The sequence below is a fragment of the Rattus rattus genome, chromosome 6 (assembly GCF_011064425.1).
Source record: "Rattus rattus isolate New Zealand chromosome 6, Rrattus_CSIRO_v1, whole genome shotgun sequence".
NCBI lineage: Eukaryota > Metazoa > Chordata > Mammalia > Rodentia > Muridae > Rattus > Rattus rattus.
In genome coordinates this window covers 85558877-85583616 of record NC_046159.1, presented here as the reverse complement: position 1 = coordinate 85583616, position 24740 = coordinate 85558877, and the positions used below count along the sequence as shown (strand labels likewise).

General features: G+C 47.2%; 1 protein-coding gene across 4 annotated transcripts in view; it reads left to right on the top strand.

The window, feature by feature from the left end:
* The window catches only part of Adcyap1r1 (ADCYAP receptor type I), a 73185-nt gene that overhangs the window by 40135 nt on the left and 8310 nt on the right, over window positions 1-24740 (top strand). Inside the window, exons 14-17 of one of the 4 annotated variants that reach the window (XM_032906445.1) lie at window positions 271-354; window positions 3049-3178; window positions 4390-4431; window positions 22295-22338. In XM_032906445.1, the coding sequence (XP_032762336.1) occupies window positions 271-354; window positions 3049-3178; window positions 4390-4431; window positions 22295-22338 (300 nt within the window). Of the gene's footprint in view, window positions 1-270; window positions 355-3048; window positions 3179-4389; window positions 4432-6289; window positions 6707-22294; window positions 22339-24740 lie in introns of those variants that run through there. The other 3 variants (XM_032906443.1, XM_032906442.1, XM_032906444.1) reach the window with 3 other exon arrangements.

Genomic DNA, 24740 nt, shown 5'->3' with positions numbered 1-24740 from the left:
CTTGTCTACTAGTGGCCCCAGTTTGTGTGTGTGTGTGTGTGTGTGTGTGTGTGTGTTACAACCATGCACACACATGTATATTTATAGACATGTATTCCCTTGTCCTTGGCTTCCCCATCCTCCTCTGGGTGACTTCCTTTAGCTTGTTTCCATTCCCTCACTTTTCTGCCCTCCTTGTGCCCTGTGAATTAAGTCTTCCCAAGTCCTCCTGAAGTTTCTTCATTGCCCAATGTCCCCAGCTGACAGAAGTGCTAATCTTGTCATACCCAGCAGCTGCGTGCAGAAATGCTACTGCAAGCCACAGCGGGCTCAGCAGCACTCTTGCAAGATGTCAGAACTATCCACCATTACTCTGTAAGTGTGTGTGGCCGTGGCTGTGGCCGGGTGTCCTGGAGGGGTGGGGGATTTGCATGTTGCTGTTGCTGCCACTGCCTTGTGCTTGTGTTCTGCCCGGCTGGAGGAGTGTGGAGGGCCACCCTGAGCCTCCCAGCCTACCCTATTCCTGGCCGTTGCATGTTGATATGTGTCTTGTGAGTTCTTTGCAGTCTTGTGGGTGGGGCTGGAGGGCATGTGGGTATTGGAGCTGTGGCACTGCAGGGACATCTTGACTTAGTGGCCACTGAGGCCTACCTCACTCCAGTCAGCCGTTAGTGGCTGTTGACAGAAGTGTGTCCTTCCTCAGGGCTTCACTTCTCTGCGCTTTGGTCTTGGCAGCTGCAAAACTGTATAAACTGAGAGCTGGGATGAGCTCACCATGTGCTGAGTGGGTTTTGTGCACCTTGGCTCAGGCTCAGTCTCCATAGGGATCCTATAAGGTGGCTCCTTACACTGTCTCCACTCTATAGATGAGGAAACTGGAGCTGGTCGAGGTTGAGTAAGTTACATGGCTGGGAAGGCAAGGACAGAAACCTAGAGCATCCTAAGAATCACACCTGCCACCTAGGACACCCACAGAGTAGGCAGTGTGGCCTTTCTGGAAACCCACTGATAGTTTTGGTGGCCTGATCTTCTTGGGATTGTAGGACTCTTCTTCCTCCTGATGGCTCTTTGGGATAGAGGGGCAAAAGTAGAAGCCGTGTCATGGTCTCTCTGGGTCAGTCACAGTTCAAGGCTTATCAGCTCAGAGGTCCACAGGTCCCACATACTGGCTTCATGAAGCCTCCTCATCTGTCACCACTCCCTGTCTGCCAGAGGCCCTTGAGGTATCCCTGGCTGTCATTTCTGGACTATACCAGAGTAGCAGCGGAGCTGTGAAATGGGAGATACTGCTCTTGGGCCGCACCCCGGTAACCCTCTATTCAGATCCACATCTGTCCTGTGTCTGGAAAAGGTCTGGCACTGACACTGAACCCAAGAGAGATAAAGCCATTATGAACACTGGAGAGGCCTGGCATTTGGTACCCAGGTTCTGGCTCAAGGCCCTGGAGTGGGTCCACTGTAGAGGGTAAGCAGGGGAGGCAAGCAGGACCTGAGGCCCAGGGAAATGTTGAGTTTTAAGGATTCTTCTAGCTTGTGTGCCTGGGTAGTCCTGTTGCTCTTCCACAGAACAGGCATTTCCAGTGTGAACTATACATGGACTGAAGATATTTTCATGAAACCTAACATAAGAGAGGGGCCCTCTTCAGGGCCACTAGGTATGGACAGCAATGAGGACAGACTGTTAGGAACCCATGTGGGCTCATTGCCAAGAGTCACTCAGATCCCATTGGCCTTGTCCTGGTCTAGGGACCCTCAGTGACTATAGAATGTGCTGTCTTTGATCAAGGAGAGGACTGTGAGACCCACAATTGTAGACTTCCTAGTTTCTGGGCTGAACCTTCTCCTAAAGGTCACCTCAAGCTCATATTCCTCCTCTCCTCCCCAACCCCTGCTCCCTCCTCCTCCTCCTCCTCCTCCTCCTCCTCCTCCTCCTCCTCCTCCTCCTCCTCCTCCTCCTCCTCCTCCTTCTTTTCCTCCCTCTAATAGAAGCCAGGACATCAAGGTACTTATATAGAAGCTATCAAGTTGGCTTTTCTAGAAATCTGGATTCCAGCATTCAATGGAATCCTTTCTCCCAGTAAGATTCGAAGTGGGAGACGAGGGGCACATGGTAGATTTACTCCCAGTCAAATGGTTACCCTTATATATACTGTCCACTTCTGAGGGCTAAATGGTGACAAGGTAGGGTGAAGCCAATGATCCCAGGGGGCTGGGTACAGCTGAGGGAAAAACATTCAGAGAGGAGAGCTTGACTCTTTGGGGGAGGTTATAAGTGGTACAGGTCCTGGGAAGGGCAGAAATGGGGCCCCACTCTGGGAAGCCCCTGTAATAATTTACTCCCTCTGGACCAGCATTCCCAGCCCCTGTGAACCTGATGTCCTCACTGTGGACTTCTGCCCCTGAACAGAAGGGCCCTATCCCACTCTTGGCTCTATCCCGAGAGCTAAGAGTAGGAGAGGATCCCAGAAGAACTGGTGGACTCTCTTGCTGTCCCATTCTCAGTGTGGACTTCCTTCCCATCCATTTTTCACTTTCTGGGGTAGCAGCTCTTTCCTGTGCAGGCAGAATTTCTGTCCAGTCATCAAGTCCTTCCTTGAAACCCTCCCAAGTTCTTCCATATTATCATCAGTGATACACCAACTGTCCCTAGCTATACCCAGACACAGAAGAGCCCTATTCCCGTGGGTCTTAGGAGAGCTATTTTTGAGTTAACGTAGCTCCCTTATGAGACAGGATAGGTTTGCTTTGGCTCAAGACTCTGGAATCTTATCCTGAGTTTTCCTCTGACTTTACACATTACTCAGGGGAGCTCTCTAAATGCTACATTTTCAGTGGTCCTGCAGGATGCTAGCTAGGTGCCCTGCAGACTGGGAAAGCCCACACACTGCATCCCAGGAACCCTGGGCACTAGTTGGCTCCCAGACCCCCTGCACCAGTAAACGATGCCAAGCAGCAGTCCATGAACAGGGGCACTGAAGGGTAGCTAGGGCCGATGGCAGGCCCTCTGCCCTCCATGCTCCCAAACAAGCCCTGCAGTCCCCAGAACAGATGTTTGCTTTTTCCTGACAGACGGCTGGCCCGCTCCACCCTACTGCTCATCCCACTCTTCGGAATCCACTACACAGTATTCGCCTTCTCTCCAGAGAACGTCAGCAAGAGGGAAAGACTTGTGTTTGAGCTTGGGCTGGGCTCCTTCCAGGTAGGCATGTGTATTTAGAGGGCATCGTTTGTTGGAAGCTAAGTCCTGACCTCTGACCTGCTGCCACCTCTGTAACCTTGTGAACACCGATTTCTAACCTCAGAGTTTGTCTCTGGCATAGTCCTGTCTGCTGCTGTAAGAAGATGTAACAGAGTCTGTCTGTCGCTGTGCCTGCGGGAATCCTGATCCAGGACCCTGAGTGACTTGAGATGAGATCTCTCCATAAAGCCTAGGCATTAGGATCCTGTGCTGTATCCACCTCCTGACTTCAGCCAGATCTTTAAATGAATGGATACATGGGTACGGGTCAAGAGGAGGACCAGCACAATGACATAGAAGCAGGAAAAAGTAGATGGCTATAAGCAAGTGCATGCCTCACAGCTAGAAAGTGAATGAAGTGGTTGTGGTGGGCTGTAAAGGGGAGGTGACCCCTCACTTGCTTAAATTAGCACTTGAGCTTGATGGCCAGAAAATACTCTGTGCAGTTGACTTGAATTTCAAATCAAAGCTGTTATTCTGAACTCACGTTCTTACTCCAATGAGACCGAGAGCCTTAGAGATGAAGTTCTGACCTAGAAATTGCAATCCAAGACGCCCATCTTTATATTTACTGGCAAATTCCAACCATCGTTCCTCTGGCATTTTTAAATGACAGCCCAAGGGCACTGAGGTGCTACAGACCTGGTTTTCAACATTCAGGAAAAGGTTGCTTTGTTTGGTGTAGAAGACCTAAATTCATATGCTTACCACACACACATTGCTTTACTGGGTTCTGTATAGAAGCAGCTTGCCAAGGGAGGGCAGAAGAGGGAGTAGTGATGGATGAAGGTGATATGAGTGTTCTGTCCTGAAGGAGTCCTGCTCCCAGGAGCCTGAACTAGTGGCTTTCACTGGAAAGGGCGAGTGACATTCATAGGAAATGGGATGAAGATGGTTTTTGGCAATGAGAAGCGTTTGTCTAAGTGAGTGTGAGATCCAAGATAAGGTGTTTTCAGTGGTGCTGGTCTACCAGCCATTTGGCCTCATGGAAGTCCTGTCGTAGTGCATGACATACTCAGCCTCACCTTAGAGCCTCAGGCAGCTGTACCCTGTCTAGACTGCGGTGTTTTCTTCTTTCTGGTATCTTTTCCAGTGCCATTCCTCCCCCATGCCCAGTGTGTCTGAGGTGTCTCTTGCTGGTAGACTTACGGTCATTTGTGTTCTCTCCCCAGGGCTTTGTGGTGGCTGTACTCTACTGCTTCCTGAATGGGGAGGTAAGACACAGTTTGGCCACCTTTCTCAGCAGTGCAGGTAGGGTTCGTTGGGGAGAGACTGGGAGCAGATTTGTCGATGGGATCTTCCAGGTTGCCAGTATTGAGGGTAGGAAGTGGGTGACTTTGTTGTCAGTGTTACATGCTACCAACATCCCCTGGCATCTCCCACCTCTTCCAGAATCTTCCACCTCCTCCAGTTAAGGCTACAGCTGTAGACAGAGTAGAGTACAGATACGGTGAGGGAACCATATCTGCTGAGAACACAACTCCAGGGCACACCTTCTCCAGAAAGCGTTCCTTGGAGGGTAGGAGTGAGTACCTGTAGGTCATCAGGCTGTGGTGGGCTGTGCTGCTGAGCCACAGTAAACCAGCCTGTCTGTCTGTCCATCCTGCTAGAACATAGCCTATGAAAATTTGGAAGAGAGCCTAAGGAGAACTTTCCAGAGGAATTTCATTTTTAGAGCTAACTTTCGGGGCTCCCTTGTTGCAGTAACCTCTCCAACCCAAATAAGCCTGTACAAAGAAAACATGACTCGATTAATATGAATACAAGCTGCGTATCTAGATTGGGCAGATCTACCACTGCACTACTCTGTTCCCCAGCTATGAGATCCCTTACAACTTGTGGTTTCTCCAGGCCACGTGCTTCGACTCCATCTTTTTTCCACCTCCTCTTCCTCCGTCATATCTCTCTCTCTCTCTCTCTCTCTCTCTCTCTCTCTCTCTCCCTCTCCCCCCTCTCTCCCCCTCCCCTCTCTCCTCCCTTCCCCAACTCTTCAGCTCCACATTCCCTTCCCCTGCCCAATCACCAGCTCTTGCCTTTATTTTACAAGTTAAAATGGGGAGAAGGTTCTGATGGAGTTTCCTGAGTCCTGAGTACTTGACTGACTAAGCAGCCCTTGGGGAAGTGGAATTAGCATCGAAATACAAACAGCTCCAGGGCAATCCACAACACACCCTCTCTAGCATGTTGGGGTAATGTTCTAGAGCAGAGTCCCGAGTAGGGGTGCCTGGGATTGGTGCGGACTGGCTCAGGGGAGAGAAGCATTTTCCCTGAGGTTCTGGTCTTCATGCCAAGGTCTTGGCCCTAGCAGGCTCTTCCCCTTATTTGCATCTAAGACCCAAGACAACTCACCTCCATGGAGCCAACCTGTAGTGAAGATAGGCTCTAACAGATCAGATAGAGAGAGCCCAGAGAAAGCCTTGCTTAGAGATCTTGGGGGAGCCAAGGTGTGGGAGTATGGGCATCTGGGTAGGAGTTTGCCAAGGGAGTGGAAGCACGAAGTGGGGAAAATGGGTACGGGTGCTGCTTCTAGTCACGCAGTTTGTGTACTGCATAAAGGTTTTGGCTGAAGTGACATATGGAGGCTGAGGCTTTCTTGGCATGACCACCATTTAGTATATGGAGAGCTACGTGGGGGGAGGGGCTGCCGAGAGGCACGGACTATTTTATAACTCTTAGTCTCAGAAGTTTTCTCATCTTGGAAGCATCCAAAGCTGTGGATTTCTAGGTCTTATCCGGAGATGTTGATATCACCATTCATGGGCGTTGGGCATCTGGGATATTTCAAGCTATCTGAGTAAATGTTATGTGCATCCCACAGTGGTACACAATGCTCGGGATCTTTATTTGATCCATATGCTTCGAGCGGTCGCTAGGAAAGATTTCTCGACAGTTCTAAAGGGCTGGTCTCTGAGAGGCCTTATCAGCAGGAGCTTTGCCAAGATAGACTGGCACGAAGTTGCAGGATACAGCTGGGGAGTGGGAGGTGGGTGGGCAGTCACGATGGCAGCTGGCAAAGCACCAGGCCAGGTCGTGGAAGCCACTGGGAAGCCACATGCGTGTTGCTCATTGCAGGTACAGGCAGAGATTAAGAGGAAATGGAGGAGCTGGAAGGTGAACCGTTACTTCACTATGGACTTCAAGCACCGGCACCCGTCCCTGGCCAGCAGTGGAGTAAATGGGGGGACCCAGCTGTCCATCCTGAGCAAGAGCAGCTCCCAGCTCCGCATGTCCAGCCTCCCGGCCGACAACTTGGCCACCTGAGCCCTGTCTCCCTCCTCCTTCTGCACAGGCTGGGGCTGCGGGCCAGTGCCTGAGCATGTTTGTGCCTCTCCCCTCTCCTTGGGCAGGCCCTGGGTAGGAAGCTGGGCTTCTCCCCAAAGGGGAAGAGAGAGATAGGGTATAGGCTGATATTGCTCCTCCTGTTTGGGTCCCACCTACTGTGATTCATTGAGCCCGATTTGACATGTAAATACACCTCAAATTTGGAAAGTTGCCCCATCTCTGCCCCCAACCCATGCCCCTGCTCACCTCTGCCAGGCCCCAGCTCAACCTACTGTGTCAAGGCCAGCCTCAGTGATGGCCTGATCCCAGGTACAAGGCCTTGTGAGCTGAGGCTGAAAGGCCTGTTTTGGAGAGGCTGGGGTAGTGCCCACCCCAGCAGCCTTTCAGCAAATTGACTTTGGATGTGGACCCTTCTCAGCCTGTACCAAGTACTGCAGTTGGCTAGGGATGCAGCTCAGTTTCCTGAGCATCCTTGAGCAGGTCAACCTGAGGTCCTTTTGCTTACCCGACATCTGTTGTCCAGGTGCTCGGCCCTGTGTGCCTGGATGACGGAGGGCTCGGGCTCTTTTCAGTCAAAGACTTACATTGAGGTGGGGTGAGGGTCAGAGAAAAAAGTTCTGGTGCTTTTTATTTGTTCTAAGAGCTGAGAGCCAGGAATGCAGAGTCAATTGGGAAGGAGATGGGATAGCTGATGATCTTATCATGTCCATGACTGTGCCCCTGATTCAAGACCGGATCATGTGGTGGCTTTATTTCTACACTTCTTGTCCACAATGGACGGTCTGAGGAAGCTCTTCTTTCAGCCACAACAACCACAGAAAGCCCCTTCCTCTCCCCTCTTGTTTCTCCATAAGTCAAAGCCATGTTTAGAACAGACCAGCCACCTTGCGATGAAATCACTGAGTTCTGAAGCAACTTTCAATTTCCATGAGCCAAGTCCTGGGTCCAGGGACGCCCCCACAGCCCCACCTCTACTGACTACAAGGATTCCTACCTGCCACTCCCAGCCTGGACACAATTACTAAACTCAGAATTTTCTGCAAGACTTCCTCCATGTGCCCTTGACATTTGGGTCACTCCTGGGCCCTCTTGGGGTGTTTGGAAGTGATACTGTGTTTATCATGTGCATGGGCAGAAGCTGCTGATGGAAGGAGTGGTGGTTCTTCCAGTGCCCGTCTTCGCTCTCCAGCTGGAAGTTGCGCAGCCATAACCTAAGACTTTAAAATAAGGCCACATCCAGATTTGGGAAGATAGAGGTGGAAACTAGTGCCATGAGGCCACCCGGCCCAGCTCACTCCATGTAGATGCTCGTTCTTGTCCCCGCCTCTGTGGATGTGTTCATGATTGTGCTCTGGAATGCATGGGGAGTGTGGGATGGTGCCTTGCTTGCTGTTGTATTAAGTAGAAGGAGTTCTAGTAGATTTGAGACAGTGTTTCTGGAGGAGCCATTAGAAAGACTGGAGAAGGTTCTAGTTGATATGATTTAGAGATGTGTTCTGTGTTCTTGACCAGTGAAATAAGTTCTCCGGTCTTTGGCAAAGCTGGAAAGGGAAAGGACCTCCTTGTTCTTTCCCAGAATCATTTAGTGGCTTGGACCAGTCACTGAGGATACTCATTGCTCTTCTCCCCTGCACCCTACCCATCCTCTCCCCTGCTCTGAGAAACAGGTTGTCAGCCAAACAAGACTCAGTTGATCCCCTTGCACTTTGGACAATTCTAGGAAGCCCAAGCTGTTTAGCAGAAGCCTTGGTTCAGGATTCCAGCTGGGTTCATGACTGTGAACACGGTGTGCCCTGGGCTGGGCCACAACTTCCTTGCTTGAAAGGAAGGAATGAGGTGGTTTCTAGTGCCTCTCCAGGTTCTGCATTAGTTAAAAACTAAGGCAGGTAAACCGAGATGCATCCTTGTGAAAATCATTTAAGGTGTGCGTGCAGGTGTGCGTGTGTGTGCGCATGCGTGTGTGCCTCTGTGTACATGAGTGTGTGTGTGCGTGTGCATGCGTGCGTGTCTGTGTGTGTGTGTGTGTGTGTGTGCGCGCGCGTGTGTGTGTGTGTGTGTGCGCGCGCGCGTGTGTGCGTGTGTGCGTGTGTGTATTGAGGGGAATGACATTCCATTTATTTTCCCGTTTGGATACCACATGCTATCCAGCTGGTAGAGCAGAGGGAAGCTCGGGCCACGGACCTTTGAGTGGGGCCTCAGGCATGATGTGCAGACCTAGCCTTCTATGCCAGGCAGGGACAGGTTGCCTGTGGCACCCTCCATCTGAGGTGCACCCCTTGGGCTATGAACCTCATTCACTTGTCATCACCCCCATCAGTGGGTCTGCTTCACTGTGGAAGGAAAAACTGTGACTTTCTAGTTGCATTACTGCAAAATAGCAAAAATCGGATAACCTGAGCCCCGCTGCTTCCTGTGCCATGGGCCTGTGTCCTCCTAAAACGTCCAGGTTCCTGTTGCTTTGTTTTTCTGTCTGAAGGAATCCTTTTGTTAGTCTCGTGAGCAGATGTACCTGAAGGATTCTGCACGTTCCATGAGGGTCTGGCTCTCAGGCTGCAGGCAGTGAAGGGACAGCACGAGGCTGGGTAAAGCCCTTCCCCCTTGACCCTCTTACATAGTGCAAGCAATAAGACTTATTGATTTGTGTGTATCCCAGTGTACACCTGGGCTTCTGTCTAAACACCAACCATCTTCTCTTGGAATGGGCCCCAGGCAAGGCTTGTGGTAATATAGCCTGGACCCAGAAAAGGGAAAAGGTTAAGGAAATCCTGTCCTGTAGGTAAAAAGGGCTTCATGGGTTTGCAAACCTGGAGGCAGGAACAGCGGGTTTAAGGGGCATCCAGCCAGTGCAAGATTATTCCTGGGAAGTGAGGTCTTGCTCTATGAAACCTTAAAGGCCAAATGGACCATCCCATTTTGGGGATGAGGACATCCCTGTCCTTATCTCCTGTCATAACTGTCCAGCTACAGAGTAGGAAGCAAGCGTCAGGAGAGGATGTGGTCCTCAGAGTATGGTATTCCACATCTGGAATGCCTAGGCTGTCAGGAAGCCAGAGGGACTTAGAGGTGCTGCAGCTTTGAGCCTCTGTATGCACCATGCTTAAGATCTGACTGCTCTCTCAGTGTACAGCGAGGAGGTTCTCCCTGACATGCTTAGTATCCCTCAATGAGTCCTTTCTTAACCCTCATTTTCCTCCAAACTGACTTCTCTGGGGAATTGGGATGGAGCTTGGCCAGGGCCAGGTGTGGAAATAACCCTGCACCCGTTGCCCAGTTCCAGGGCCTCTGCTGTTTGGTCTGTACCCTCTCTTCCTTGGAGGGAAAGCTACAAGAGACTCTCTTTTTAACTCCTTGAGTACCCTTTGCCCCCCACCAAGAGAAGACAGCAAGTCCTCTGACACTGCAAGTTTCCCTTGAGCCTAGGGAACTGGGAAACCAGGTGAGCCTAGCCTGTTTTTGAATTGCATTGAATTGAAGTCTACCGGTATTGCACAGCCCTGCGTGTGAACCAGATGCAACACTCCAAGCAGCTGTGGAATGCAAGGTACCTTTTGCAGGAGTGGCTGTACCTGCAGAAAGCCCAGGACTCCACAGTTCAGTGCAGCAGAAGCAACAGAGTTGGCCTGGTGTAGGGATACCTACTAGCAAACATGTCCTCTCCATCTGTTCTCGGACTCCACACTTCCTTACCCTCAACCCTTGTTCTTCGACGAGGTGGCTATGGTTATACCATCATCTACCCTCAAGCTAGGGATGAGGTGGAGGTGAAATGCTCCCTGTGGGTTTATAAGCCCTGAAAACAACATCGCTGTGTGCTCATTCTTAGAGGGAAGACCCTTTGCAGCCTGTCCAGTGCTTTGAGCCCTTCTGGGTTAACCCGTTGGTAAAACCACCAGCATGAATGTGAGGACGAGACCAGAGGGCTCTGGTGGACATCAAATCCCAGCTTTACCGCCATCACTGTTTAGTTTGCTTTGAAGGTAAGGACAAGGAGAATTCTGCTGTGAGCAGCTCCGTGCCGCCTGCCTAGGAATCCTTCAATGGTATGGGACACTCCTCAGTGAACCAAATGCCCATTCTTTCTCTCTCCCCTGAACTCCAGGTCCTGTGCTGTGTCTGTACTCAGCCGTGTGTGTTTTGTCTGCTGTCTGTCTCCTGAGGCTTAGCATCTGTCAGGGCTGGGGTGGTTCAGCCCTTGGTACTCCAGATGCGGTTCCAGGCTCACTCGTGGGAGCTGGACCGGTCTGGGTTTAATCTCCCACAATGAAGATAAACCCCACGGACCTCACTGCTACTGCTGCCTCCATTAACGCTGTACTCACACCTTGTCTGGGATTTTAAGGATGTCAAACTGCTGTAGATGACTCAATAAATGTCTTATCGTTTTTCTCGGTGCCTGTAAATTGCTGAAAGTGGAGGGCAGGGGAGAGAGACAGAAGGGGAGGGGACTCCTCCCAGATCTGATTATCTCATAATAATGTAGTCTGCAAGGCCTCAGGTCCTTTTGGATTCTGGAAGAGGGGCATGAGGATGGGGTTGGGAGAGCTGAAGACGGAGGAGGGGAGGAAAGGAAACTTTGGCCTCGAAAGGCCATTCACATGATGTGTGGAGCTCTGTTCACTTGGGTGTCTGAAAATGGAAGTGGTTCACCCCAAAGTCTTTGATGCCTCATGGCCTTCACATAGTTTGGTAGGAATGGCCCACACAGTCTGAAAGCTTGCCTGCAGGATGTGTTTCAGCCCAGCCCAGGTGTGCCCTTGCTTGTTAGTGTTCCTGGAGAGACACCGCTCTCCCCACCACACAAAGCAATGGATTCTAAGGAGCTCTCCTTTCCTCGAGGGCCTAGTGATTGTTCTAACTCTCTAGCTCATTACATTAGTAATATTTTAGTAGCCAACAAAAGGATGTCAAGAAAAGCCACAGAATCCATGTTAGGGTGAAGAAACAAGACGAGTTACCCAGAGCTACATGTCATGCCAGAAAACTGATGACCAGGTTGTCGTCACAGCGGCTGCCACCATCCCAAGCGATGAGTCTGTTGTGCTGGGGTATTGACATTGGAGTTGTCACTGCCTCTGAGGTCCATCGCTTGAGATAATCTGCAGCAGAGCATCCCACAGGGAGCATCCTGCCTCTGACAGGGCATTGGTGAGAGTTTCACCTGATGGATTTGCCAAGGGCTGTTCCACCTGCGGGCATGGCACTTTCCTGCTTCTGAAAGCAGGTCGTGATTACAAATCTGGAGATTTGGAAATCATTCCCAAAGTATTCAGGAGGCCTGAAAATAGAAAGCACTGGCCACAGTGGCCTGGAAGTCATAGTCATAGTCACTATAGAGATAACTGTGCCAGCTATCGGACCACTCTGAAGTGACACCAATGAGATAAGTTGAGACAACAGATGTCAGCCTTCTACTTGGATAGGCCCTAGAGGCCTCTCCCTGGTGTCTAGGAAGCTGGCTTGTTCTGCCATTTGAGGCTGCATCTGTCCTTTTCTTCTTTTGGGAGATTGATAGGCCATGGTCCTTGACTGAGTCTGAAAGATAATCTCTCAGTGAGTCAATTTGCTGGCCGGTCTCTCAGAAGACTTTCCTAGAGCTGTGTTCATTTGAACAAGGACAAATGGAGGCTCTGTATTTCATTCTTAGAGGTCATACTCAAGAATCAAAGCTGAAAAGACAGCACAGGTTGGGAGTCTTGAGTTCCATATTAAGGTGGAATTTCTTGGCAAATGTGAACATCAAACTAAGTACTTCATGGGAATTAAGGATCTTTGTCCCTAACACTGACGACTAGTTCAACCTCTTTCTTCCTATGTCCTATAGAACCCCAGAACTCCAGTTTTTCCTAGGTAACTCCTGGCTATTCTTTGGTAACAAATAAAATTCCTTTCCGGTATCCAGGGTTCTCAATCTTTGGCTGCACCAGAACCACCTTATGTTTCTGGGCCCACCTGCAGTTTCTGATGCAGCATGGCTCTCTTAGTTTGGTCTTTATTGCTGTGAAGAGACACTATGACCATGGAAATTCTTATAAAGGCAAACATTTAATTGGGGCTGGATTACATTTTCAGAGCTGTGGTCCATTATTTTCATGGTGGGAGACATGGCGCCAAGCACACATGGTGCTAGAGAAGAAATAGTCATAGGAAGGGATATAGAGGCAAAGTTTGGACCAGAGACTGAAGGAATGGCCATTCAGAGCCTGCTCCACATGTGGCCCATATATATACAGCCACCAAAACTAGATAAGATTGATGAAGCTAAGAAGTGCAGGCTGACAGGAACCAGATATAGATGTCTCCTGAGAGACAGCCAGACCATGTCAAATACAGAGGCGAATGCTAGCAGCAAACCACTGAACTGAGAATGGGACTCCCATTGGAGGAATTAGAGAAAGGATTGAAAGAGCTGAAGGGGCTTGCTTATGAAATCCCCATGCTTACACTATGAAGGGATCCACGGGTATGTGACTAAGATGACTGTTTGTAGTTGTCACTTCTATTACCTACCATTCCTTTCAAGTAGTTCCTAACTTAGGGAATAATTGCTCTCTCATAACCGTGCACGTATATTATGCTCTCTCTAACAGGCCCACTTCCTGGTTAAATGACGGGCCTGTGAGCCACATGAAAAAGCTACCTCTAAGGCTTCTAGAAAAGAGGAAGGAGCCCATCAGAGTATGACATTCGGGTGCCACAACCATCTGCAGTTAGGAGAGAGGCACTTAGTAGGAAACTCGGAGGCAAACCAGGCAATGGTGCAGATGGGAGGGAGAAATAAAGAAAAACAGGGACCCTGGTACTGTCATTTGACCTACTGGGTCTAGCCTTGACCAAAGACTACCCTTGGCCTCTGGGACTTTCCTAGGGGCCAATGGAGGAAGAGTTAATTTAAACAGGCTGCGGAGAGGTAAGATGTCTTCTTACAATCAAATTTTCAAATAATTGCATGTGTTAGTTATGGTTTTACTGCTGTGAACAGACACTACGACCAAGGCAACTCTTATAAGAACAACATTTAATTGGGGCCAGCTTACACGTTCAGAGGTTCAGTCCCTTTTCATCAAGGTAGAAACATGGCAGCATCCAGGCAGGCATGGTGCAGGAGGATCCAAGAGTTCTACATCTTCATCTGAAGGCTGCTAGTGGAAGACTGACTTCCAGGAAGCTAGGATCAGGGTCTTAAGCCCACGCCCACAGTGACAACATACTCCAATGAGGCCACAGTTTCTAATAGTGCCACTCCCTGGGCCACGGATATTCAAACCATGACATTGCATCAAAGTACAAAGACACATATGACAGATTCACTAACCTACTCCAGAGCGAACACATATGAATATATTACCATCTTTAATTAACCTATTGTTCTTTTAAAATGTTTTTATTAACTCTGTATTTCATTCTTGATTATATCTGTCCCCTCTTACCTCCTCCAATGTCTCCCTCTCCATCCTTACTCTCTACCCATCTGACTTTGAGCTTTCTTTTTTTTTCCATTGAGTTGTCCTAACTACCCTTGGGTACAGGGCCTGCTTTGGCAAATGCCACAGTCATCATGATCCACATGAAGCAAGAAGGAAATACATTTCAACCCAACTCAATAACTGGTGTTAGTTCAAAATTTTAGAGTCTTTCACACTAGGTAGTTTGTTTTAGCCATATTTAAGCATAGCACAATTTTGGAAAAACATTTCTGATAATTCACTCAATCCCCTATGTACAATGACGCTTAAGACATGTTTACATTGAAATTCTTTGCTAAGTAATATGATCTCTTTCATAAAGATGGATTCTATTGGTTGAGAAACAATGTTCAAGATAAGCTTCTAGGAAGAATGACAACATGAAAGTTTGCAGTAGTCAGGGATGGCCTGGTCCTACAGATAGCGCAGAAGTTATGTAGTATATTGCAAAGTACATGTGACATCTCTCCTAAGGCTGGGATCTATTGTCTGAGAAACAATGTTCAAGTTAAGGGTCTTGCAAGCAAGAGTCTGGGACAAGCATAGTAGTCTGGGGAGACTCAAGTGTGTTCAGACCTTACAGATAGCACAGGTCACCAGGCTGTTAACTACATTCATTCTATGCTTTCCAGGTGGAAAACAGGTACACATCTCTTTCGTTGGAGAGACTACCAGGCATGAGTAGATATGGGGACTTGGAGACAGCTAGCAGGAAGTGCTCTTGGCTCAGGTGTGTGTAGGGTAAAGCACCTGGCATCAGGCTCCTGGCTAGAGTCACGGGAGGAGGATGGTCTCTTAAGGAAGTAGTTTGTCACAAGGAGGCAATGTTCAGTGAAAGGTCAGTCAGGAAAGGTAGAAGGCATTCCTTATACCCTGATATGACATCATCAGGAGGAATTGTAAACTTACAAATGCTGGAAAAGCTAAGGACAGCATTTCTGATGTTCACCCAGAACTGAATTCCAAGGTCAATTGTTGCCCCACAGTTAGAGTAAAAGTCTATCATTGTCTGGATAGCCTTCTGGGCAGAACAAAATGGAGGACTCCATTCATTAGCAGGGCTTTCCCTTCTCTGACCTTGTTTGGAGGAGTTCACCCCGCCCCCACACACGCATACACCTCTACCTGCAGAATGTCATGAAGCCTTAGTCGGATTACAGGGTCAAGGTTCTTTCTCCAGATCAGAACCTGTCCAGCTAGTACCTGAGATTCCTGGCATGCCTCTTCCTGTTAATGAGTTATCTCATCATCTTAAACCTTCAGCCAATGACTTTTGCCCATCCTGGTTATTCTGACCTCTCAGTACCCTAGACTATGTAAGCCCTGAATCGCCCCAAGTGAAGTTGATCTGCCTCCCTACAGCTGGTCCAGGTAGGTGGGTATCCTCATTTCCATAGGTACTCCCAGGGCTTCCAAACCCTGCCTGTCATCTCTGCTGCATTTGCCCTCATGGACTGTTATTGGCTGATAATCACAGTCAGTTGTAAAGCGGTGCTCTCAGACAGTGCCTCTGGCACTATAGTGATCCCTAAAACTGAAGCAGCACCCAGTTCCTGCAACCATCCCAGCCACACAGCCTTGGGTCTCAGGGTTTTCTGGTCTCCTTTGGGCCTCTCGATGAAGTGCTTTAACCATTCTCACTGTAGAGAGGATCCTGAGACATCAGGCTGGGGTCTTTTCTGGGAAATAGAGGAAGCCATCAAGGAGCTGACAACAGCAAGGCGATGAGACTCAAGCACATCAACAGAGGAGGAAAGTACAGTGACAGGGGATCCAAGGAGGACCCCAAGATGAGGTGTGGCTTCCTGGGTCAGGATGACTGGCTACAAGGTCTCCGTTGTTTAGGAGTAGGGCAGCTTTGTTATAAGCCACCCCTGCTGAGGCTGTATAGGCGGCCATTATGCTTGCAGGAGCAAGAGTAGCCTCCCCAGACAAAGCCTAGACTCATGTGGCCGTCCCAGGGCCAGCACCTGAAAATCTCTTGTAAGTGGCTGTCTGCAATGCTGGCTGGAAAGCGGTGGCTCTATATTCCTCTTTGGATCAGGTTGGTAGAGACAGACTGCACATGCTCAGGACCACAGGACTTCTTTTGTTAAAGTGGTCAATGGAGACGGATGCACTGGTTTGAGGGACAGAGACCTTTGCCTTCAGATTGGATTGGCTCAGCCCAGGGAAGGTAGAAACTGTGGGAAATTTCTTTGGAAAGAACATGGATAGTGCAACCCTTCCTGAAGGAGTGGACAAACCCAGGCTTCAGAATAAGGGTCTGGAAACACTTACATAATGGAGAAGGTCCCTGCCTTGGAAAGGAATTGTTATTCCCCATCCTATTTGCTCCCAAGAACGTTGCTGGAAAGGAAACTTCTACTGAAACCAGGGGGCTGCAGAGGAGGAGAGAGGGGCACTCCCTCTGTAGTTTATTCAGTAATAGGATCTGCCCTTGGCCTTCTGATGTTCCCTTTTTCAACTTTGAGTGGGTGCCCAAGGATCAGAGGGGGCCCATCCCTGGTGGGAGCCCCACACTCAAATCTAAGGAGATGTGTGCATGAGACGCCAGGGGCTGATGGTCAGCCTTGTGGGCTTTGCGGGTGGTGTGGCGGAAGGAAGATCCTATTCTGTCACCTGATTATACCTTTGCGTAGGGAACAAAGGGAGGCCTAAAACAGGCAATGGCATGAGCACAGACTTTTAACCCAAGGGGCTGACAAGAGAGGCGCGAGCCCTGAGAATCCATGCAAGAACTGGGAACCGTCTCCAGCAATTTCCCTTATCTAGAATTTTTCCTGGCAAAAGGGGTGTGGGTTGAGGGTGGGACGCTCCGGGAGGTGAGGGTGGGGGGGAAATCAACTCATAGGTCTGCACTGCCCTCTGGTGGCCATTTTGTTTGATGACCGGTGTTAACGCTGTGCTTCCAGTCCAAGGGAACTCGCACATGACTGGTAATGAGATGAGAGAAAGAACAAGCTTAAATATTTGCTATAATTAACACTGGGGGGAGAGACTTACATCCGGAATGTCTTATAAGAAGAATGTGACCCACAGTGGACCGTGCACGGCTTTTCTCGCAGGGCACACACATTTGTATTTCTGTATGCTCACACGGAAAACTTATTTTTGGACACTACATATAAGGAGCATACAAAAGTGTCTTTGGTGCCTTTTAGGACGTGGATTTGTGTCTAAGAGCTTTCACAGATAATTGTAAGAGTGAACATCTGGTCACACCTCAGATTTTCATGGAGGGGATTTGCTTTTGTCATATTGAGGCTTTAGAGAAGATAGAAATGAGAGAAAGGAGGGTTCCTCCCCCCACGATCCCCGAGAAGCTTACGGTCTGTAGGGAGGTTAATGAGTTCGGCTGGCCCTCCTCCCTGTGGGCTCCTTATCTGCGAATGCAGAAAACCTTGCATGGAAACTACTCTGGGCAAATCGGTACTCAGCAGTTATTTGCATAACTCCCACACTGGGCTGAGTATCGTCTAGACATGATTTGAGTCATCTGGGAGCAGACATGTAAACTGTGTACACTATTTTGTACAACAAACATATGCAACTATGACACTTGGTAAGGCAGGAACTGGTTCCCTGTGGACATGGGGATGGGGTGGTCAGGGAGGGCTGCAGCCTGAGAGAATTAGGTATGCAGAGAAACATACACAGCAGATGCTACTGGGAGCGCTGGCTCTTGTGCTAGCATAGCTCCTACAGGTATGGGCCCCTGTAGCTTTTGCTGGTTCTCTCTCCATAGATTGCTGATTGGGACCCAATGGGGACAACACCTGTCCCTCTGCCCCTCCCTTTCCCATTTTACAGCAATGGCAGGCTGAGGGAACAGGACTATGGTCCTGGGAGGGACAATTTTTGTGGCTCAGTGTACATGCCAGCCTATTGTGCACGGTCGGGACGAAGTCAGTTTGGCTTGGGTATCTCTGCCTTGCCCATTCCTATGCTCTCTGGGCCGTTTTTGTTCTTCTGCACTGATTCTGAAGGGTACTGCTTCCCTCGGTGACTTGCTCCAGGGTTGACATGCTAGACTCTGTCACTAGGGAACTAGGATGAATTTCTCCCTTATGAATTTCTCCCTTCCTCAGACGCACTGATGTCGTGCCTTTCCTGAACTCGGTGCTCTCTTAAGCCTTCAGGTCACGGAAGCAAACGTGACAGGGTCTGCGTTATCATCGCACCCCCCCCCATGTCATGATGAGAGAAATATGCAAGAAAATAAATATCGGGTAAAATGACGTCTGCTAAGCCCTGCAGGGAAGGTGGAAGGCTGGACACACTGTAACCCTTGTAGTTCTCCAAAGCTTTGAGGAATTCGGCGATCCAGTCAAACCCTTGTCCTGTGGCTCTAACTCCTCACCTCCAACCAGCGTCAATATCTGTTAGATTTCTGGAGTGGACACTCATTTGAATAAACATTTTTCAGGCATTTCCAAAGCCTATATTTGGGTTTTCAGGACATTCCTCTGGCTTTTCAAATAACATTAAAAACCATTTCACTTGATTTTGGCTTCAGAGCAGAGGGGCTGTCTACAGCAGAGCTTCTTAACTGTGGGTGACCACCCAGATGGGGTCTTGGAACTGAAAGTGAGGGTCATGAACAAGTTGGCAGCAGCCAGAGGTCTCTGAACATGCAGCAATCAAAACCTAATTCAAAATCAATCACGTAATGAGTAGTCTCCAAAACAGTCATGTTGTTACATCGGGCAATTTCGTTGCAGCTTGGTTCTGAACACGTGTGCTCTCATGTGAGCCCAGACTTTGACGATGAATGCTAGCTGAGACACCCTGGCAAAGTTTTAGTCCTTAAAGAAACTTAATGTCTCAGTTATGGAAAACAGAGATAAAACATTTTCCTATCACCATTCCTCAGTGTATATGAAATCAGTATATCTTTGGATTGTATCATGTTAAAATATCTAATCTTAAAAATTATTATTTGAGTCCATGACTTGAGTTTCATGAAAATATGCTAAATACTTTTTTCTTTTGCTTATAGTTAGGACAGTTTCCAGCAATTTCAGAAATGTCATCAGTTATAATTCTGCTATTTTGTACCATTTTAAACTGAGAGCGGCCCTCAGTTCTTATGATTATAAAACCAAAATATGAGTCAACTGTGAAGACACTGAAAATGCTCTACAAATTACAGCATCAAATAGCCAGGACTTAATTCCTTATCTAAAGTTGGGATGTGTATGCCCCTCATTAACATGCAAATTTGCTTGTGTTTAATACATTATAAAATTATGTGCGTGCCAAGAAATTTGCTTTAGAATAAACCTGGTTATGACTTATTACCAGTAAAAGATTGATTTGCAAATCTATTTTTCTTTTATTGAAAACAGATTATTTTTCCATACAATATATTCTGACTATGGTTTCTGATCCCCTAACTTCTCCCTACACTCCCTTGAATCTGGATTCCCAACCTTTCTCTCTCTCATTAGAAAACAGATAGATATCTAAGGAGGGATAAGAAAATAAGAAGATAAATAAAAAACAAACAAATCAAAGTATGACTAAACAACCAAGCAACCAAGAAAAAGCCAAGACGCTGAGACAACACATGTTCACACACTCCCATAAAATCATAAAACACACAATGACATGAAAACACAAAGTCAGAAGCATATAAGCATATACATACATATATACATATATACATATACACATACACGATGTTCCAAGGTCTCTCACTCTGCACATTACCTGCCTGGGGGTCTCTGTATTTGTTCCCAGCTGATGCAGAAGGAAGCATCTCTGATGATGGCTGAGCAAGACACTGGTCTATGAGTATAGCAGAATGTCACAAGGAGTCATTTTATTGTTGTTCTTTCAATAGAACAGTGTTTGGCTTTCCACCAGGTCAATAGGCTCACAATCTTGAGCACCCAGGTAGTTTTGGGTATGGACTGCATCCCATGGAGTGGGGCTTAAATCAGCTATTAGTTTGTTACGCTCACAAGCCTTCTGCCACTCTTGTACCAGCACACCCTGCAGGCAGGTCACCTTTGTAGATTGACGGTTTTTGTAGCTGGGCTGGTGTTAACCTTCTGTTTACCACGCAGAGTACCTTCAAACACCGTGAATGCTACTAGTCTGTAGGAGTGAAAGCTTTAGGTTGGCGCCAGCTCGACTTCTTATGTTTCATGAGTTGGGCAGATATTGTCCTCATCAATAGGGCCTTACTTATTGTGAAGAATGACCAATAGACTTGCCAATAGTCTGGGTTGTTTGGGGGTTTCCATGGGATCCCTTTGTCCAACAACTGGGTTAGAAACAATACATTCCTGATATTGGAAGCTTCATTTGGTGAGGAGAGATGTCCAGTTGGTTGGGCTTTGTCTCTCCTGTTATTTGCTGATTTTATTTAGACAACCGCCATATATACATATATTATAGGAAGCTTCTACTGTATTAGGTTTCCATAAGACTCCTTAATGGCACCTAGTTATTAGCTGTCCCTCCCAGCACCCTCCTTGCCCCCTCTTCCCTCATTCTCTCTGTTTGATACTTCTGTGTCAGTTGCCCCACCATGTTAACCTATAAAACTGTCTATTCTATCCCTTTCTTAGCGGGATTCATCCTCTTACAACAGTCTCTTACTCTATACCTAAAGTCTGGGGTTCCGTCAACTGTAGCTTGCTTATAAATGACCACTGACTTAACAGCTAGCATCCACATGCCATATTTGTCTTTCTGTGTCTGAGTTACCTCACTCACTGAGATTTTCCCAGTTATATCAGTTTACCTGTGAGCTTCATGATTTCATTTTTTAATGTAGTTGTAATATTTCATTGTGTAAATGGACCACCTTTTCCTTATCCATCCAACCATTGATAGACATCTAGATTGTCTTCAATTTCTGGTTATTATGGACAGAGTAGTAATGAACATGGTTGAGCAAGTGTCTCTGTGGCAGCATGACATCCCCTTTGGGTATATTTAAGAATGGTATGGCTGGATCTTGAGGACAACTTAGTCCCATAATTCTGATGAACTGTCATGCTGATTTCCACAGTGTCTATGCTTTTATACCTGGGGCCATGTAAAAAATTCTCAGGTACAATGGTGTTACGATGGTGAAGCATCAATCCCTTCACTAGTTAGCATAAACCTTGTCCCTGTGGGCAGTTGACTGGAGTCTGTATGAGATCCACAGGGTAAACCAGTTCTTCTTGTCAGCTCCATTTTCTAGGCTGATGTTCTAGAACAACAGAACAGCAGGATTCTGGGTGCCTTTCTAAAGCTGCAGTCTTGAGCAAAGGATCCTCTTTCTAGTTCCCATGCTTTCCAAGTTAGAGTGTGTTTCATTTCCCCCATGCTTACGGGCACAAGAAAAGCCCTCACACAGGATTTCATGGCATCAAGAGCCTCTTTTACTTGTACTTTAGTCCCTGCAACCTGCAATAGCTAAACTCATGCCTTTTCCCCATCCAAAGCCTTCTGTCTTTTTCATCTGTGGTCCACTGCCTAACATGTTCCTCAGCTCAGAGTGTAGGTCTGGGTCAAAGTACCATGGGGGTTTGAAAGAGACGACACCAATAGGTCCATATATTCAAATACTTGGACCTTAGTTGGAGGACTTGTTTGAGAATAATTATAAAGGTGTGGCATTGCTGGCAGAGGTGTGTCATTAAGGGTGGACTATCAAGTGTGCATTTGTGTGTGTGTGTGTGTGTGTGTATACATACATATATATATGCTCATATAAAAATAAAGAGGGTTTATAGAGTTTTTATTTTTACAGGCTGTGGCCCAGCTAGTCCAAGAATGGCTATCTAACAATGGAAAGTGCTATAATTTAGTAGTTGCTCATTCCATAAGGCTGGCTGTCCTAGCTAGTCTTCAGTGTAGAGCAGACACTCAAAGACATAGGCTCTAATACCATGAAGGAATGGACTTGCCAGTGAGGGTAAGGGCAAGCAGGGAAAGAGCAAAGGCCTTCTTCTTCCATGCCCTCTATGTAGGCAGCCAGCAGGCGGTGTGGCCCAGATTAAAGGTGAATTTTTCTACCTTGAAAGATCTGTATTAAAGGTGGGTCTTCACCCTTCAAATGTTTTAACTAAGAAAAATCCCTCCTAAGTGTTTTAGTTAGTTGCAGATGTAATCAAGTTTCAAGTTGACAAACAAGATAGTTAACAGTATGATTCCTATAACTTTCTGTTATCCTTCTTCCTCATCCTTTATTCATCTCCATTCCTCCTTCCCGGTTAGAGCCTCCGTTTTTCTATTTCCCTGATCAGATCACATGTACCCCACTACTCCCCTTTCTATTGGTCACCCACCTTGATAATGCTATTTTTTTATTTTCCTGGATTCTGCAGTTACTCCAGGATATGTACTCAAATTTGGAGCAAGGAACTTCAGGTGAGAGAGAAGCTGTGACATTTGTCTTTCTGGATGTAAGTCATCTCATTGAGTATGATTATTTCTGATTTCATCCATCTCCCCTTCAAGTCCATCATTTCATTTTCTTTACCATAGCCCACAGTGTATCCGTACCATATTTACATTGTTCATTGAAATACATTTAGGTCGTTAATATTCCCTAGCTATTGTGAATAGAGCAGCAACGAACATGGATGGGCAAGTGTCTGTGGAGTAGGATGTTAGATCCTTTGGGCATATGCTCAGGGATGGTGTAAATGGGGCATGTGGTAGAATAACTTTTAGCTTTTTGAGAATTCTCTCTACCCTGGTTTTCCTAGTGGCTGCACCAGTTTGTAACACCACTAGCTGCGTATATTTTCTTCTAGCATTTTTAGTGTTCAATTTTTCTGATTTATGTTTTTAATTCAATTGCAGTTAATTTCATGCAAGGTGTTAGAATGAGTCTAATTTCATTCTTTTCTGTGTGGACATCCAGTTTTCTCAATACCATTTGTTGAAAATACATTCCACCGCCTGCCTCTCAGCATATGTTTTGGGCAGCTTTATCAAGTATTAAATAGCTGAAGTTACACATGCTCATGTTTGGATCTTCAGTTTTTTTTCTTTTTTTTTTTTTTTTTTCGGGGCTGGAGACCGAACCCAGGACCTTGCGCTTCCTAGGCAAGCGCTCTACCACTGAGCCAAATCCCCAACCCCGGATCTTCAGTTTTGTTCTATTGGTCTACACATCTGTTTTTGTGCCAGTAATACATTGTTTTTATTATGATGGTTCTGTAATATATCTGAAGGTCATTTCTCCAGCCATGACCATTTTTTGTTCGAGACTGTTTTGGCTAAGTGGATCTCTTATGGTTCCATATGAATTTTAGGATACTTTTTCTATCTCTGTAAAGAATGAGATGGTGGAAGTGAACTGATACCATCCCACAGTTCCCTGCACTCAAATTACCTGAGGAAGAGAGCTGACCACCCAGAAGTGCAGACATTCTGGGACCGCAGGACAGACCGCCACCTCTGCACACCTCTGCCCACATCCCTGGTCCAAGGGGAATCTGCACAGTGCCTCTGGACACAGGGATATAGGAACAGACAGCCGCCAGTATCCGTGGTTCTGGTCTGTGCCCAGGACCGAACTGAACCAACCAAACAGCTCCCTGGGGCCAAACAAATCCCGTGGGGGACAGAGCTGGACCATCAGAAGTGAGGACAGTCCTGAGAAGTCAGAGGAGAACACCCTCTGTTCACAGTCCAGACACAAGAGGGAATTGCCTATCGCCAACTGTGCTCCCCGGGTGCAAGGACCTAGGAGTAATCAGGGGCAGGACCCTTTGATTCCCGCCCATGTCTAGAGCTGAAACACATTCTCCAGGAGTATCGACACACCTGAAATCAGAGCACCTGTTCTCAGGAAAGGCTGAAAGAAAACAGGAAAGCAGTTCTACAGGAGCTGACACAGAGGCCTACAGCAGGGCCAAGTCACTCCCAGAAACAGCAAGACAAGCAAACACCAGAGACAACCCAATGGCTGGAGGCGAGCGCAGGAACCTAAGCAACAGAAACCAAGACGACTTGGGGTCATCAGAGCCCAGTTCTCCCACCAAAGAAAACACTGGATATCCAAACACACCAGGAAAGCAAGATTTAGATTTAAAATCACATTTTTTATAATGATGGAGGAATTTAACAAAGACATAAAGAACTCCCTTAAAGAAATGCAGGAAAACTCAAGTAAACAAGTAGAAGCCCTTAGAGAGGAAACAAAAAAATCCCTGAGAGAATTACAGGAAAACACAACCAAACAGGTGAATGAATTGAAAATGGAAATAGAAACAATAAAGAAAGCACAAAGGGAGACAACCCTGAATATAGAAAACCTAAGGAAGAGACAAGGAGCCATAGATACAGCATCACCAACAGAATACAAGAGATAGAAGAGAGAATCTCAGGGGCAGAAAATACCATAGAAAACATCGACACAACTGTCAAAGACAATGTAAAATGCAAAAGGCTCCTAGTCCAAAACACACAGGAAGTCCAGGACACAACAAGAAGATCAAACCTAAGGATAATAGGTATAGAAGAAAGTGAAGACTCCCATCTTAAAGGACCAGTAAATATATTCAATAAAATTATAGAAGAAAACTTCCTTAACCTAAAGAAAGAGATGTCCATAAACATACAAGAAACCTACAGAACTCCAAATAGATTGGACCAGAAAAGAAACTCCTCCCATCACATAATAGTTAAAACCCCAAATGCACAAAACAAAGAAAGAATATTAAAAGCAGTAAGAGAAAAAGATCAAGTGACATATAAAGGCAGACCTATAAGAATTACACCAGCCTTCTCACCAGAGACTATGAAAGCCAGAAGATCCT